Source organism: Monodelphis domestica, chromosome 6, assembly GCF_027887165.1.
Source record: "Monodelphis domestica isolate mMonDom1 chromosome 6, mMonDom1.pri, whole genome shotgun sequence".
NCBI classification, from domain to species: domain Eukaryota; kingdom Metazoa; phylum Chordata; class Mammalia; order Didelphimorphia; family Didelphidae; genus Monodelphis; species Monodelphis domestica.
Window position 1 is genome coordinate 286704143 of NC_077232.1, and position 14862 is coordinate 286719004.

Here is a 14862-nt window from a genome sequence, read left to right on the forward strand (position 1 = left end):
ACTCATGGCCAAGATCTTCATAACGGCCATCATCAACATTTCCTTCATAGTTTTTGGAGTACAGTAGACAGGGCAACCTTCACCCATACCCCTGCCCTGGAGCTCCTGCTTGCTTTCCTTTGCCAGTCTGAGAGTCTCTCTGCTTGCCTCACTGGGTCTTGCCATAGCCCTTGTAAAGGCTCCTAAAATGGTCATGTTAGTACTCAGCATAAACTCAAATATGAAAAGTACATCTGGTCAAAGTTAATTCTGAGATGGTACCTGTAGATGTCCTGTGCCAGATTAGGACCACTGTCAACGTTTCTGGTACTATTCCTCCAATGCCCAGGTCTCCATCATGAGATGCATGAGTGTGAGAGGACTGCCTCCAACGCAACTGTATCCCTTTCTCTGTTCCACATTTTTTTCCTCTCTGTAGAGAAGAGAGCAACCTCCAAACTATAACGTCATCTGCTCTGTCCTATAGAAAATCTGTTCCTTCCTCAGAGTTGTCATTGGTCCAGACTTGACCTCCAAACCACTGAAAATGGTTTCTGAAAGACCACATTTTTGCTTTACCATCTACAAATGAAAACTGCAGATACCCAGCAAAAGCGATACATTCTGTTTCCACTCAAGTTTCCCCTTTCCTTGAAAGGTTACTGCAGATATACCTCTACCTACACAATGTTTATTTTGACTAGGAAATCAACAAGCATATCCATTTTCAGAGGATGGAGAAAAAAATTTCTTAGCAATTCAATGAATTTTTCTTGTAAAGGAATACAATAAATAAGAAATAGTTTATGGTGTACACCTTTCAATGAGCAGTTAATGCCTTATTTCTTGAGAAAACTTATTAATGGAGAATACTCTGCCCTATGTCTGTCACAGACGCTTCCTTCACAAGAGCTGGCCAGATTTTCTTCAGTGTTAGTTCTACAAACCACATTGCATTTGTATTTTATTTGTCCTTTATTCACTTGTCTGAATTCATGAATCCTCCCTCAACGTAAAAGTAAGCTCCTTGAGGACAAGAATTGTTTCATTTCTATCACTGGTGTCTGAGACCTACCACAGTACATGGCGCATAATAGGTACTTATAAATATTTGCTCATTGACTGACTGATCATTTTTCTTCTAGATCCCAAAGTTCCTCCATTTTATTTTTTTCTTTTTTAAATTTTATCTTCTGTCTTGGAAGCAATAGTCGGGAGGGGAGTAAGAACTAGGCAATGGGGGTTGTGACTTGCCCAGGGTCACATAGCTAGGAAATATCTGGGAACAAATTTATACCCAGGACCTTCCATCTCTAAGCCTAGTTCTCAATCCACTCAACCACATAGCTGCCCCTCCTCCATTTTCTATTAAGCTTTCAAAGAATATAATTCAAGAATGAAAGAAAACCATTTTGCATATACACAGAACTTTCTTATTAAAATAAATTCTGAACTATGGACATAGAAAATGCAATAAGCCAGCAAGTACTTTATGTGGCGGTCTGTCCTTCTAGGATACAAGAAAGAATAGTGCCATGGTGAAGAGGAGACAGGAGATGTCTGGGTGGATGTGGTATAAAACCAAAAGGCAAAAATAATATTGAACAAAACCCAAATATCATCATCCTCAATCCAAAGAATTTGACACAATGAAATTGAAACTTGTGCCTTGTGTAAGTTTGGGGATTATGCCCTATTAAAAAGCGTGAGCCTACAGATTATATTTACCTTTAAATAATATGTATACTAGGTTATACATTTTAAAAAGATGAGTTAAAAATGTTAATTTGGGTTTCCATTTCAGAAGTAGAAACAATTTGAGTTTCTACTAAACTAAACCCTAAACATTAAAAAGTTATTTTCTTATAAATTTCTTTAGCTAAAACTAATTCATTATTTTTAAAATCATTTATTTAATTAATTAAGAATATTATTCCATGGTCATGATTCATATTCTTTCCCTCCCCTTCCCAAACCCCCTCCCATAGCCAACACTCAATTCCACTGGGTTTTACATGTGCCATTAATCAAGACCTGTTTCCAAAATATTGATATTTGCATTAGGGTGATCATTTAGGGTCTACATCCCCAATCATATCTCCATCGAACCATGTGATCAAGCAATTTTTCTTCTGTGTTTCTAAAAATAATTCTTTATTAATCAATTAATTTTAATTAACCTGAATTCTTACCTACATGTAAATTAGATCTTCTAAACTAGATTTTGCAAACATTGTGAAGAAAAACAAAAAGAATAATTTATTTTCTGATAAGCTTCCTAGAATGACAATAAGTCAACATGATAGAGGGGCTAGAGTGTTAGTATTAGTTAGGAAGATCTCTGACACTTAGCGGCTATGTGATCCTGTATGACCACTTCCCTCTGAACCTCAGTTTTCTCATTTGCAAAATGGAGATGTTATGGAATTGGAAGATCAACAAAGAGAATCTCTGTAAAATGCTTTGCAAACCTTAATGCACTATATAAATGTCAACTATTGCCATGTTATTTATAGGATTGTCTTTGATAAAAAAAAAAGTAATGTTCAGAAAAACATAATTGTTTTACAAATACTGAAAATGCTAAATAATGAGGTATATAACATTTTAGAATAGCTATATTAACATGTAAAAAAAAAGAAGGAAAATGTTTCCTCTTTCCCTAGCCTCCCCGTGCCCAGAGCAACCACAGTCTCTCCAGTCATTAATCAATGCCATTGGCAAAGTTGTTTTTGTCACTCCTCTATCTAGGACTAGGACACCAGGTCCTACATGTAAACCATTCAACAGATATTCAGCCTATTTCTGAAGATCTCCAAGGAAAGATTCTACAGTTAACCTCAATTTTTCAATTTCAAAATACACTGACAAAGAACTGAGAAGGCAATGAATAGGGTGGATATATACAACAGCACTGGTGTTTATGAAAAATGTTAGCAATTTTTGGTCTTCTTCCTGGTGCCATTCCCTAATCTTAGAATACCTTTGTAGACCCTCAGGCCAGTTCTGAGTAGTGAGAACTAACAGTAGCCTGTAGAAAGTATTCATACATGGGCCCTTCATTCAGGCCAAGAAGTTCTTCTAGGATTCCATCCAGTAAACGGTGATAAACTGGACACATGAGAACTCTGGCCAATAGCTCTTCTCATCCTGCCCTAAGCACATATTCAGGACTCAGTGGATTTCTCAGGAAGGACACCCACCAGGTTCCTCAAAACCTTCAGGAGTTCTATGGTCTTAGCCCACTTGGAGTTTTAGAAATATGTTTCAGAGGCAGCCTAGTTTGGATACTACGAGGCAGGCTCTAAGAAGCACTTAAATGGTCCACTGCATTTTGCTTTTTGTAGAAAAAAAGTAGGTCATTTAAGAGGCCACCTGGTGTATAAATATTAAGAAAATAATATATTGAATAGATATTTAGAGTCAGGAAATCTTGGATTTAAATCTTTCCTCTGAGCATTCTCTTACAAAAAAAGAGCAATATGGAAATATATTTTGCATGATTATACATGTATAATCTAGGGCAAATTGCTTGCTAGCTCTGGGAAGTTGGAGAGGAGAAAAGACAATTTAGATCATATAAGTTCAGAAAAGTTATGTGGAAAATTGTTATTGCATGTAATTTGTAAAATAAAATATCTTTACAAAAAAAATCTTTCCTCTGACATCGGGAGAGTTTTTCTCAGAGTTTAGCTCGTTTGTGCCTATGCTTTTTCAACTCTCCAAAACCTTGCCAGTGAGGACACTGAAAGGAAAGATATCAACCCTGAAAGATGTGGTTTTTTAACCAAATCATACAATCTGGTGTTGAATGAAATCATTCCTGGCAATCACTGTCAGCCCCTCAGAGGAGTGCACCAAAGCAGCTCTGAGAAGAAGACTCAAGGGAACAGAGCAGCACCCAGCACAGACAGTAGATCCTGGATGCAAGAGCAGAGGATGAAAGCTGCCCTGCAGCCAGCAAGGCATGAGCTGCCCTTTCTGTGCTTCTGTCCTGATCTCACATGCCTCTGTGTGTGTGTGTGTGTGTGTGTGTGTGTGTGTGTGTGTGTGTGTGGCTCCTCTCCAAGTGTACAACAGGCACCAATGATCCTTTATTTGCATGCCACTTCATGCCACTGTGTTCCCTACGCACGTCCATTCTTCCCACTAGAAGGGAGGGTGTTGATATTGTTGGTGTTCAATCATTTCAGGTGTGTCTGACCCCAAATCATATTATGTACATCTTTTTTAAGAACTACATGCCAAAATCATTGGAATCCATTGAGGTGGACTGTCTTTTGCTATTTGTGGATAGATTTCAAGGAACTTTTAACAAGAAAAAAAGAAATCATTGGCTGAAACTCCAAAAATGAATCTGAATTAGGTTGCTACCATAATTCCAGTAAAAAAAATAGTAAACTCTATAAGAAACATCTTTAAGAAATGGATGGTGTCATAGCAATTTAGTGCTTGATAAACCCAAAGATCGTAGCTTTTGGGGAAAGAATTTACCATTTGACAAAAATTACTGGGAAAACTGGAAAACAGTATGGCAGAAAGTAGACATGGACAAATGAGTCCCACCATATGCCCAGGATGAAGTCAAAATGGATATTTGATCTAGAAATAAATATTATACAATATAAACAAACTAGAAGAATATGGAATTGTTTGTCAGACTTATGGATAAGGGAAGAATTTATTACAAAAAAGAACATTGAAAACATTATGAAAATGAAATGGATAATTTTGATTACATTAAATTAAAAAGGCTTGTATAAACAAACATATGAGAAAACTGAAACAAACAGAATTAAGTGACTTGTCCAAAGTCTCACAGCGAGCCAGTGTCTGAGGCCAGATTTTAACTCATTCTGAACCGGCAATTTATAACCACTTAGCTGCCCAGAAGGAAGGGTGTTACTCATAAAAGAAATAGATACTTAAAATCAATAATTTAAAAACATTTATAGTCACCATTATTTGCAAACAACACTACTCTAAGTTTAGAAAATAAAATGAAAATGAATTACACTCAAATACCTTTTTTCATAATCATCCTTTTTCTTTTTCCTCACTAGAAAATACACTTCCTTTTCATTTAATATATTGTTCTTTCTATATAACTTGACTGTTAATTGAATAAGTCACTTAATTCTGTGTCCCTCATATTCAGAATGCAATGGTTGGACCAGATGTGTTGGCTCTTAATCTATGATCTATGACTTGTACATGTGCCTTTTAATTCTCATATTTCAAAATTTTTATGTTCTGCTGATCATACTTGAACCTCATCAGTAATTACTTCTTTAAATTAGTTAATACTCATGTTTTTCAAAATATATACAATACTCTCCTAAAATTTACATAACAAAAATTATTTTATCTTCTTTACTTTTAGAAAAGAGCTTTTTTTTAGAAACAAGGCACTTAAGGTTTTCCAAGATGCCCAAAAGACAATATAAATAACATCATCTTCTCTGTGATTAGCCTCCATTGACTTCCTGTATTTTTATCCAGTAATAAATTCTCATCCTAGAAAATTAACTAAAAACTTGGATTCAATGCTATCCTAGTTTTTGCAAATACCCTGGGGCAGTGGGTATATTCAAAGACTCAGCCTAACTACATTTAGAAATAAGGCTCAGTGTAACTGTAGACAAATGATAGCACTATCTGAAAAAAACTGATGTAAAAATGCTGATAAAACAATTGATTCTAGAGTCTTGGGTTCAAGAAGATCTGATTTTAAATTTGACCTCAGGCACTTACTAGTTTGTGACCCTGGGCAATTCACTTAACTTCTTCTTGACTCGGTTTCCTCTACTATAAAACAGGGCTGATAGTACCTGTCTCCCCAGGTCATTATGAGAATTAAATGAGATAATATCTGTAAAAACACCATAGACATATAAATGCTTATTTCCCCTCTACCACTACCCCCAGACAGACACACATTCACAAAATCTGAATCTCATTCAAAGATATTATGAACATCTTTCTCAAAAACTATACATCCTACATTAAGAACCATAAAATTGTTCAAGCTCATTAACCTAGGGATCCCATTACTAGGATTAAGCCCTAAGGGCATTATTGAGAGGGCAAAAGGCTTTGTATGTATGAAAATATTCATGGAAACTTTGTAATGACAAAATAATTAGAAATAATACAAAAGTAATGATTGAGAGGAATGACTTTGTAATATACGAATGTTTTGGATTGTAATATGTTATTAGAAATTATGAATGTTGGAAATATAAAGGAAATAGGGGAACTATATGAAGAGATGAAAACAGAAGAAAAGATAATAAGAATAATACATATTATAACTACATTAAAAATAGCAGCCACAAAATCAAAAGAAAAAATCCAAATAAAAGAAATTTGAAGGGGACTCAAAAGCAGAGAATGTGTCTATTAGCACTCATGTGTAATTCAAATACACTTAAACAAAATATAAACAATGTAGAGTTTGTGGTTTTGTACTTTTCACATCTGATTATTTAAATGATTTCAGGTTATTAAGGATATAAAGAAATTTTAAATTAATAAATAAATATACACCAAAAGCAATGGAACTCACTGACATTTACTGGCTTTTGCTATTTCTGGACAGATTTCAAATAATTTTAACAAGGAGAAAAGAAATAGCGGAAGCTCCAAAAAATAGTCTTAATTGTTATTAACATATAATTCTAGTAAGAATTGGTAAACTGAATATTTGTAAGAAATGCATGATGATTTAAGTGACAAATATCCCACTCTCTGGTTTTAATCTAATTTGGATTGCAAAAATAATTCAACAAACTACAATACAATGAAAGGTGTTTAAAATATTGTTTTTCAAAAGTGGGATGGCAACCTCGATTGGGATTGCCAAATGTTTTGGTGCTTCTTTTCCATATTTCTTTTTCTACCTCAAACGTAAAAATGAATATGGAGAATCTTGTTGGTTTTTTTTTTTATTTTTGTCCAGTTGTTTATAATTCTTTGTGATCCCATTTGGGGTTTGTTTTTCTTGGTAAAGATACTAAAATGGTTTTTCATTTCCTTCTTTGGCTCATTTTACAGATGAGGCAACTGAGACAAACAGAATTAAATATCTTGTCCAGGGACACATATCTAATAAAGTGTCTTGAGTTTGGATTTGAAGCTCAAGTCCTCCTGACTTCAGGCCCAGCACTCCGTTCATTGTACTACCCAGCTGCCCAACTAAAAATATATAATCGGCATACAAATAATAATTTATTAATTATTTAATATTATTAAGCTCCTATAATGTGAAGGGCACTGTGGCATATTGTTGGCCTAAAAGAATCAGAAATAAAAGTGGATTGAAGTATTACTTCTGACACCTGTGGATTGTGTGACCCTTAACCTTTGAAGAACCCAAGGAATTCTTTGAGACTACAAATGGCAGAACAGTCACCAATCTTCATTGGGAGGCAGTTTCCTCATGAGAGGAACTTCCCTCCAACAAGGATGAAATCATAGAATGTGACCTACATTCAATGCAAAAATTCAAAATGGAAAATTTCCTACTTTCATAAAAGTTCAAGAAAAAGTAACCAAAAATTAACTTAGAATATGATTAAGTAGGTGATGTCAGATAGAAGAGAATAAAAGCTCTGAAGGGGAAGAAACCACTTCGAGTTGAAGGGATCAGAGAAGGTATTTGAGCTGTGCTATAAAAATAAAAGAAACATTTCAATTGGTAAAGTATTAGATCTTTTTTTTAATTAAATTTAAATTTTTCCCCAATTACATGTAAAAATAATTTTTAACATTCATTTTTTGAAATTTTGAGTTCTAAATTCTCTCCTTTTCTCTTACCCTCCCTTTCTTAGTTCCTCTCCCTCCTTGAGATGGTAAGCAATCTGATATTATAGATTTCTATATGTAGCATCTTTCCATATTAGTCATTTTGTGGAAGGGATATTAAACAAAATAAAGAAAATGAAATACAGTATGTTGTAATCATACTCCATCAGCTCTTTGTCTGGAGGTGGATTTTTCATCATGAGTCTCTGAGACTGTCTTGGATCACTGTATTTCTGAGAATAAATAGGTCATTCCCAATTGATTATCAAAAATATTCCTGTTACTATGTACAATATTCTTCTGGTTCTATTTGCTTCACTTGGCATCATTTCATGTAAGGTTTCTCTGAAATCATTCTTCTTGTCATTTCTTACAGCACAATAATATCTTGTCATCCCCTGATTGATGAAAAATCCCTCTATTTCCATTTCAAGGCTACCACCAAATGCTGCAATAAACATTTTTTTAAATAAATAAGTTCTTTTCTCTTTTCTTTGATCTCTTTGGGATACAGACCTAGTAATGGGTCAAGGAGTGTGCACAGTTTTACAGCCCTTTGGGCATAGTTCCAAACTGCTCTCCAGAAGAGCTGGGTCAAATCACAAGGGAGTGGGTCATTTTGAGACATGAATGATGCATCGGAGATGTGGTATATGGTCTGAACGAATAGAGATAGAAGGTAAGTTAAGATTGGTAAATACAGAGGAATCCACTTTTTTCTGAAAACAGAACACAGAAAGAGGTAGCATGAGAAATAGACAGAAAATTTGAGATTGTCTAAGTTAAACACCCATGCTTGACAGATGAGGATACTGGATTAGAAGTAAAACCAACCTAATCAAGAAATCAAGCCACATAGTTAGGATTTAAAACCAGGTCTTCTTACAATGAGAACCATATTTTCCCCACTACACTACACATGCTCATAACTAGTAAGAATATAAACTTGAAAGATATCTAGATTATGAAGAGTCTTAAAATAAAGCCTAGAGAATCTGAATTTTATTCAGTGTTACTCAAATTAGGCATTCCCAGACCAGCCTAGATTACATCCATAAGTACTTATATATCTAAACACACAATTTATGTTTTTTTAAGATGCACAGTCATTTGAAATAATTGAAAATTCATTAATGACCATAAAAATATATAAACCCATGGTCATATACCAAATGACATTCATAACATTTTTGCAGGCTTATTTCCTTGTCAATTTAAGAAAAAAACATTTTATTATTTGATCATGATATACAATGATTTATTTAAGACAATGATATGAATCATTAGTTAGATTTCTCAATAACCTTACCTTTGGCACAGAGAAAGAGAAGTTATTGAGCATATGGGGTTTAGCATGATAAACTACTATGATTTAGAGTAAAGTTTCCATAAATCAATGTTATAATTAATTTTGAATGGAAGATGTAGTTGTATAACCACATAGAACTGATTCTTGAAAGTTTCTCATAGGTACAATAAAAATTTTTTCACCACAACAAAATTTACTGGGGAAAGAAAAAACTAAACTACTTCTTACATACTTCCATATAAAATTAATAAGAGATTCTGAAAAAGAACTATTTGAATCAAATGTTTTTAAATCCTACAGACATTTTAGTTTCTGATTATCAGAGAATACAGTGGCTTATTGTAGAGCTTGAGGCTCTTAATTTTAGTAGAATAGTTCACTAAAAAATAAACAGCACTCTCTTAACAAAATCTTGATTTCCTTTGAATCAATGTGTCATTTCAATAATTTATCAGTTTCAGTTTACTTAAGTGCACAAGATCTAAAAGCAGTCATGACAGAAACAGCAAAGCCTCCTGCATATTCACACACACACACACACACATACACACACACTCACATACACACACATATTAATACAATGATATATTTGAATAATTCTTACACAATTCTAAACAAGTGAATTATAAAGCCTCCCCCTCTTTGCCCTAGTTTTGACAAGTATCAAATAAAATCAAATCATGCTAATTCATACATTTCTGTCAGGTACTCTAAAATTGTCATAAATGTAAATAAAGTATTATTGACAGACCTTATAAGTCCCAGGACCAGGAGTAAGATACTTAGGTTCCAAAAAGCGCCTTTCTTCTTTAGGAAAAAAGGACAATTTGGAAGATGTCTTGAGAACTGGATAGTATGTAGCAGGTCCTAAGGGAAAATGAAAGAATGAGTTGGTAAGTAAAGGAAAATCCTTTTATCACCTAAAAATTTATCTTAAATTCATGTACGTTGTTATTTTTCTTAATACTTTGTTAACCATTAATGTTACTATAATCATGCTTAGGAATTATTTATATTTAAAGTAACTTATTTCAATGCATAAAGTATCCTAATTTTTTCAGTCGCAAGCTCCCAAATTTTCATCAGGTCTCTTTGCTCCCTTTATTTTTATTGCCTTTTTCTCCAATGCTATAGTACCAAATCCCTCCATTGTTCTGCTTTTGCTTTTGTCACTTGCTATTATTTCATAAAAGCTTTCCCAAATGTCTTTGTTTACTCTATATTTATCCAACTTAATTACATCATAATGCTCCACTGTATCGAGTTCCATAATGTATTTTACTATTCCCTTGCTACTGGCTATTCATGTTGCTTCCAGTGATTTTTGGGTCACAGGTGGTTGCAATTACACTGCTACTTTGAAAATCTTTGCTTTAAAAAAAACTCTGTATTTGGGGTTTGTTTGTTTGTTTAACTACACTTGTAGGATCTATTTCCAACAATGGAATTACTAGGTCAAAGGAAATGATGCTTTCTGTAACATTTCATAAGTACTGAGATACTACTGTTGTCAAAGATTTGACAAATTGCAATTCCACCACTGATGTAAAAATTTTCTCAGCTAACTGACAGAATAACTTTTAATGAAAGATCAGAATTTTTAACACTGTTCATTTTTTAATTTATCAATGGAAAAAATGGTGGAAAATGCAGACAAATGAATCCATCGACCTTAATAGCTTTCAGTTTCATCATTTTTTCCAACCAGGGTAAGTAAAGTGAATATTAATTTATTTCCCCTTTCTAAAATTGCCTAAGAACTCTAAACAAGACAATGAACAGTCAAAATTCTGGAAGACTCATGATGAAGCATGTTTCACACTTCTTGATAGAGGTAATAGATTATAGGTGTAGAATGAAACATACATTTTAAGACATAAACAGTGGACAATTTTGCTTTGCTTGATACATTTGTTGGCTTTGATAGGGATTCTTTTATTTTGAGAGAAAATGTTAGAAGGGATTGTGACAGAGACACAGACACAAAAAGAAAAAATGTCAAAGTATTTAAAAATTCTCAGGAGAGAAGGAAGTTCAGGCAGGAAAACAAATCAGTAGGACATTTTTTTAAATTATTGTTTTAAATTGTAACAGTATATTGTTTAAGACAACATACACAATGAAAACCACAACACAAAAAAATGAACTCTATGGACTTAACACAACCAAGTTTGGTCATGAAAAAAGAGATAAAAAAAAACACTTCTCTCTTCTTTGCATTTTTCTTTATATTGATAGACTCAGTTAATGTGGTTTATTTTATTGAACTGATCTTTTTCTTTTTTGTTTTTGGTCAAAAGGGATAGACAGAACTTTGGGTAAGGAAGAAGAGGTATATATTTAGAGATTAAGATAATGTAAAATCAAAATATATTTTTTAAAAAAGAAATAAGAAAAGGACGCTTTCTTTCCATATCTTTTGACATGTTATCCACCATGGACTTGGAATGACCCCTGAGAGTTTTTAAAAGTTCTTCATATGTATTAGATGTCAAGTTTTTATTTGTCACATTTCCCACGAATATTTTTCCAGTCTATTTTTATTTTCTTTTAATTTTTTGGTTTGAGTATATAGAATTTCTATATGGTAAAGGAAATCTATGTTTTCTTAAACTTTCTCACTTGTTTAATTGAAAAAATACTCTATCTCCTACAATTTAGTTAAATATTCTTTTCCACTTTTTCTAAATAATTCACATAATTAAAAAAAACTCAGTCATACAGCAGGAATTCAATGAACTATATTTGATGTTAAATGAGAATCTCAATCCTTGTCTTTTTAGATTGCTAAACAATTTTCCCAAATACATTTATTAAATAATGAATGCTTTTCCCAATTATTATGTTCTGTGGTTGAATAAATGATAATCTTTTGCATATCATTAATATGCTTTATTAGTTTACTTATTATTACAACTGATCATCCTGAGATCCTCTTTTTATCTTTTAAAATTCAGTGCCTTAAAACATTATCAAACAATAGCAGTCACTATCTTTTTTTACATAAATAAGGCCTCTATTGCAAGATTCAAGGGAGCATGTTTTTTTTCTCTACCTAAGATACCCAATATCTCCTTAAGCTCTCCATCAGAAAAGAACTATGACATTTCAGAAATGGAATGTACCTCAAAGCTCATCTAATCAACTCCTGCTTGAAATGGAATCTCCTCTACAATATCCCTTATATTTGGCCAACATATAGCCACTTGAAAACTTCTAATAACAGGAAACATTATCTCTGGAAATATCCAATTCTGCTCTTAGATACTTCAAATTTTAGGAAGTTCTCTTTATATTACTTTATAATTGGTATTTTTATAACTTCTGTCCATTAGTCCTAATGCTCTCCTCTGAATAAGTCTAATCCCTTATCAAAGTGAAACTTATCCAATTCTGAAGACACTACCGCATTCCTCCTAAATATACTCTTGCCTAAGCTAAATATCTCCCTTCTGCAGATTTTCATAAGTCATGGCATCAAGTTTACTCATCAACCCAGTTGAGCTCTTCTAAATACTCTCCATCTTGCCAATGTCATCTCTAAAGTATAATGCCCAGGACTTGAGCAGATATAGTCTGACCAAGGTAGAGTACATTGGGATTATTATTTCTTATTTCTGGACAAAATACACCTCAAATTATCATTTACCTCTTCATAACTGTTTTAATGTCCCAAGTAGAATGTCATTTCCTTAGAGACAAAGACCATGTCTAATGTTTCTTTGCATCCTCTGTAACAATTTTATGCACACTACAGATTCTCAGTAAATACTTAATGAATATATGAATGAATGAAACATTAAGAGAAGCCCATGGTCTTTGTTTATAACCATAATATGTCATTACTATAAGGGATGAGGGGATTTGAATTCAGCAGTGGGTTTATATCCCTCTTACTTACTTATCAAGAAGTGCTATTTTGTGTTACAATATTTTATTTTTGACTTCCATGAGACAGGTGACTTTAAGTAGTCAGAAAGGCAAGAATACTGTGCTGAAATGGAAGTCAGATGCGAATTAAATTTCAAACAGTAAGGGTGTCACATACTACAGAGACATCAAGAATAATATAAAGATGCAGCTATTGGAGATAGCCACTGAAAATGATTATGAACTTTCAGGAGAGTAGTAAGGAGAGAAATTGAGTTGTAGGGACTTATGGAGTGAATGAATAATAAGAGGAAATGGAAATAATGGGTACAGAATGCTTTAAAAGTCTGGCAGTGTGCTATAAAATGAAAAGTAAGATGATTTTAGAAAAAGATGGAAAGAACTGTGGGAACAAGCAGAACTGGGATAATTATCCACAAAAACTTGGCTACTCTCAGGAATGCAATGATTTGGGACAATTCTGAAAGACTTATGATGAAGAAAGCTCTCTACCTCCAGAGAAAGATATGTTGGAGTCATCTTTCACATCAGTGTATCTTTTGTTTAATTTTATGGTTTTGGTTATGTATGACTTTGCTCTTACAACAATGACCAATATGGAAATGCTGGAAAAGTGTTTTGCATGACCATAAAAAAATAAAAAAAAAAAGTTTGCAGTCAGGAAAGAAATGGTATGATCTCACATAGGGGAAAGTAAGGTCAAGAAAAATGTGTGGTGTTGGGTTTCCTGAATAGATGAAAATTACACACCTTTGAAGATCAAGGAAAAGAATAGAGAGAGAAGATGCTAAAATCAAGGTGTTGAGGGGGGAAATTGGAGGGATTAACTGGTGTTAAATTCCTAAAGAACTGATATAGCAGAAAGGTTAGCTTTGGAAAGAAAAGCCACTTTTTTCTATGAAAAGATGAGAAAAATGAGTTTAAGAAATAAATAACCCAAAGCAGAGAGAAGATAAGAATGAATAATTCATATCAAAAGGCTTTAATTTTCCCTGTAAAATCATTAATACAGCCCTGAGGTTGAAGCTATGAGAATGGTACATTTGGGGTTTCTGAGGAATGAAGAAGGGATTGGATCAGTTGTCATGAGCAGTAATTGGGGAAGCAAAGAAGATAAATCAAAGATTGCTAAGGTGAAGAGAAGATTTGAGGTTAAATAGTATGAAATGTAGTAGATCAGTTAAACAAGATTTTGTATCTTTCTCCTGAAAACCATTTTTGTGTGTGGGGACTATGAGAGAAAAAAAGCAGACTCAAGATTGAGTCAAGATTGACTCAATTGAAGATTTTTACAATAGAGAAAAAATATTCTGGAGATTAGGAAATTGGAGGTTTTTGTAAGGTTATTGTGCATAAATACATTAATGCAGGGAGTATGCCTTTATGATTTCTATGTTCCTTGTGCCATCTAGTACAGCCAGTATTCTATAGCAAAAATCCAGCAACATTTAGTGAAACTGAAGTGAACATTATATATAAAATATACAGAAAGATATGTGTGCCTAGCATTTTGGAAGGAGCTCTATGATGTGAGATCTGCTTTCCATGGGTATAGGGATAAGACAAGTTATAGAAGAAAAAGATATGAGATCTAGATATGAGACCCTAAAGGTGGACTAGCACAATGTGAAGATAACTAACACCAAGCATGAGCTATTCTGGGAAAAAATCTAATCTGAAATGTAGATGGAAGTAAATAGGGATGAGTGGGAAAATATGAGGTTGTCAAATGAATTTATCAACATGGATGTTAGAGATGCTGATATTTAAATAGACAAATAGATTGACATTAGGGTGTATGAATGGATAGGTGGATAGATAAAATTAACAAACATTTATTAAGTAGTTACTATAAGCATGAATGTATGCTAAGCACT

General features: G+C 33.3%; 1 protein-coding gene across 3 annotated transcripts in view; it reads right to left on the bottom strand.

The window, feature by feature from the left end:
- STPG2 (sperm tail PG-rich repeat containing 2) overlaps nt 1–14862 on the bottom strand; it is a 639089-nt gene that overhangs the window by 283067 nt on the left and 341160 nt on the right. For all 3 annotated transcript variants that reach the window (XR_468392.3, XM_007495708.3, XM_056803311.1), the window contains exon 12: nt 9846–9961. Coding sequence is in view for 2 of the 3 variants with exons in the window: in XM_007495708.3 (XP_007495770.2) it covers nt 9846–9961 (116 nt within the window). In the remaining variant the exon portion in view is untranslated. The remainder of the gene's footprint in view (nt 1–9845; nt 9962–14862) is intronic.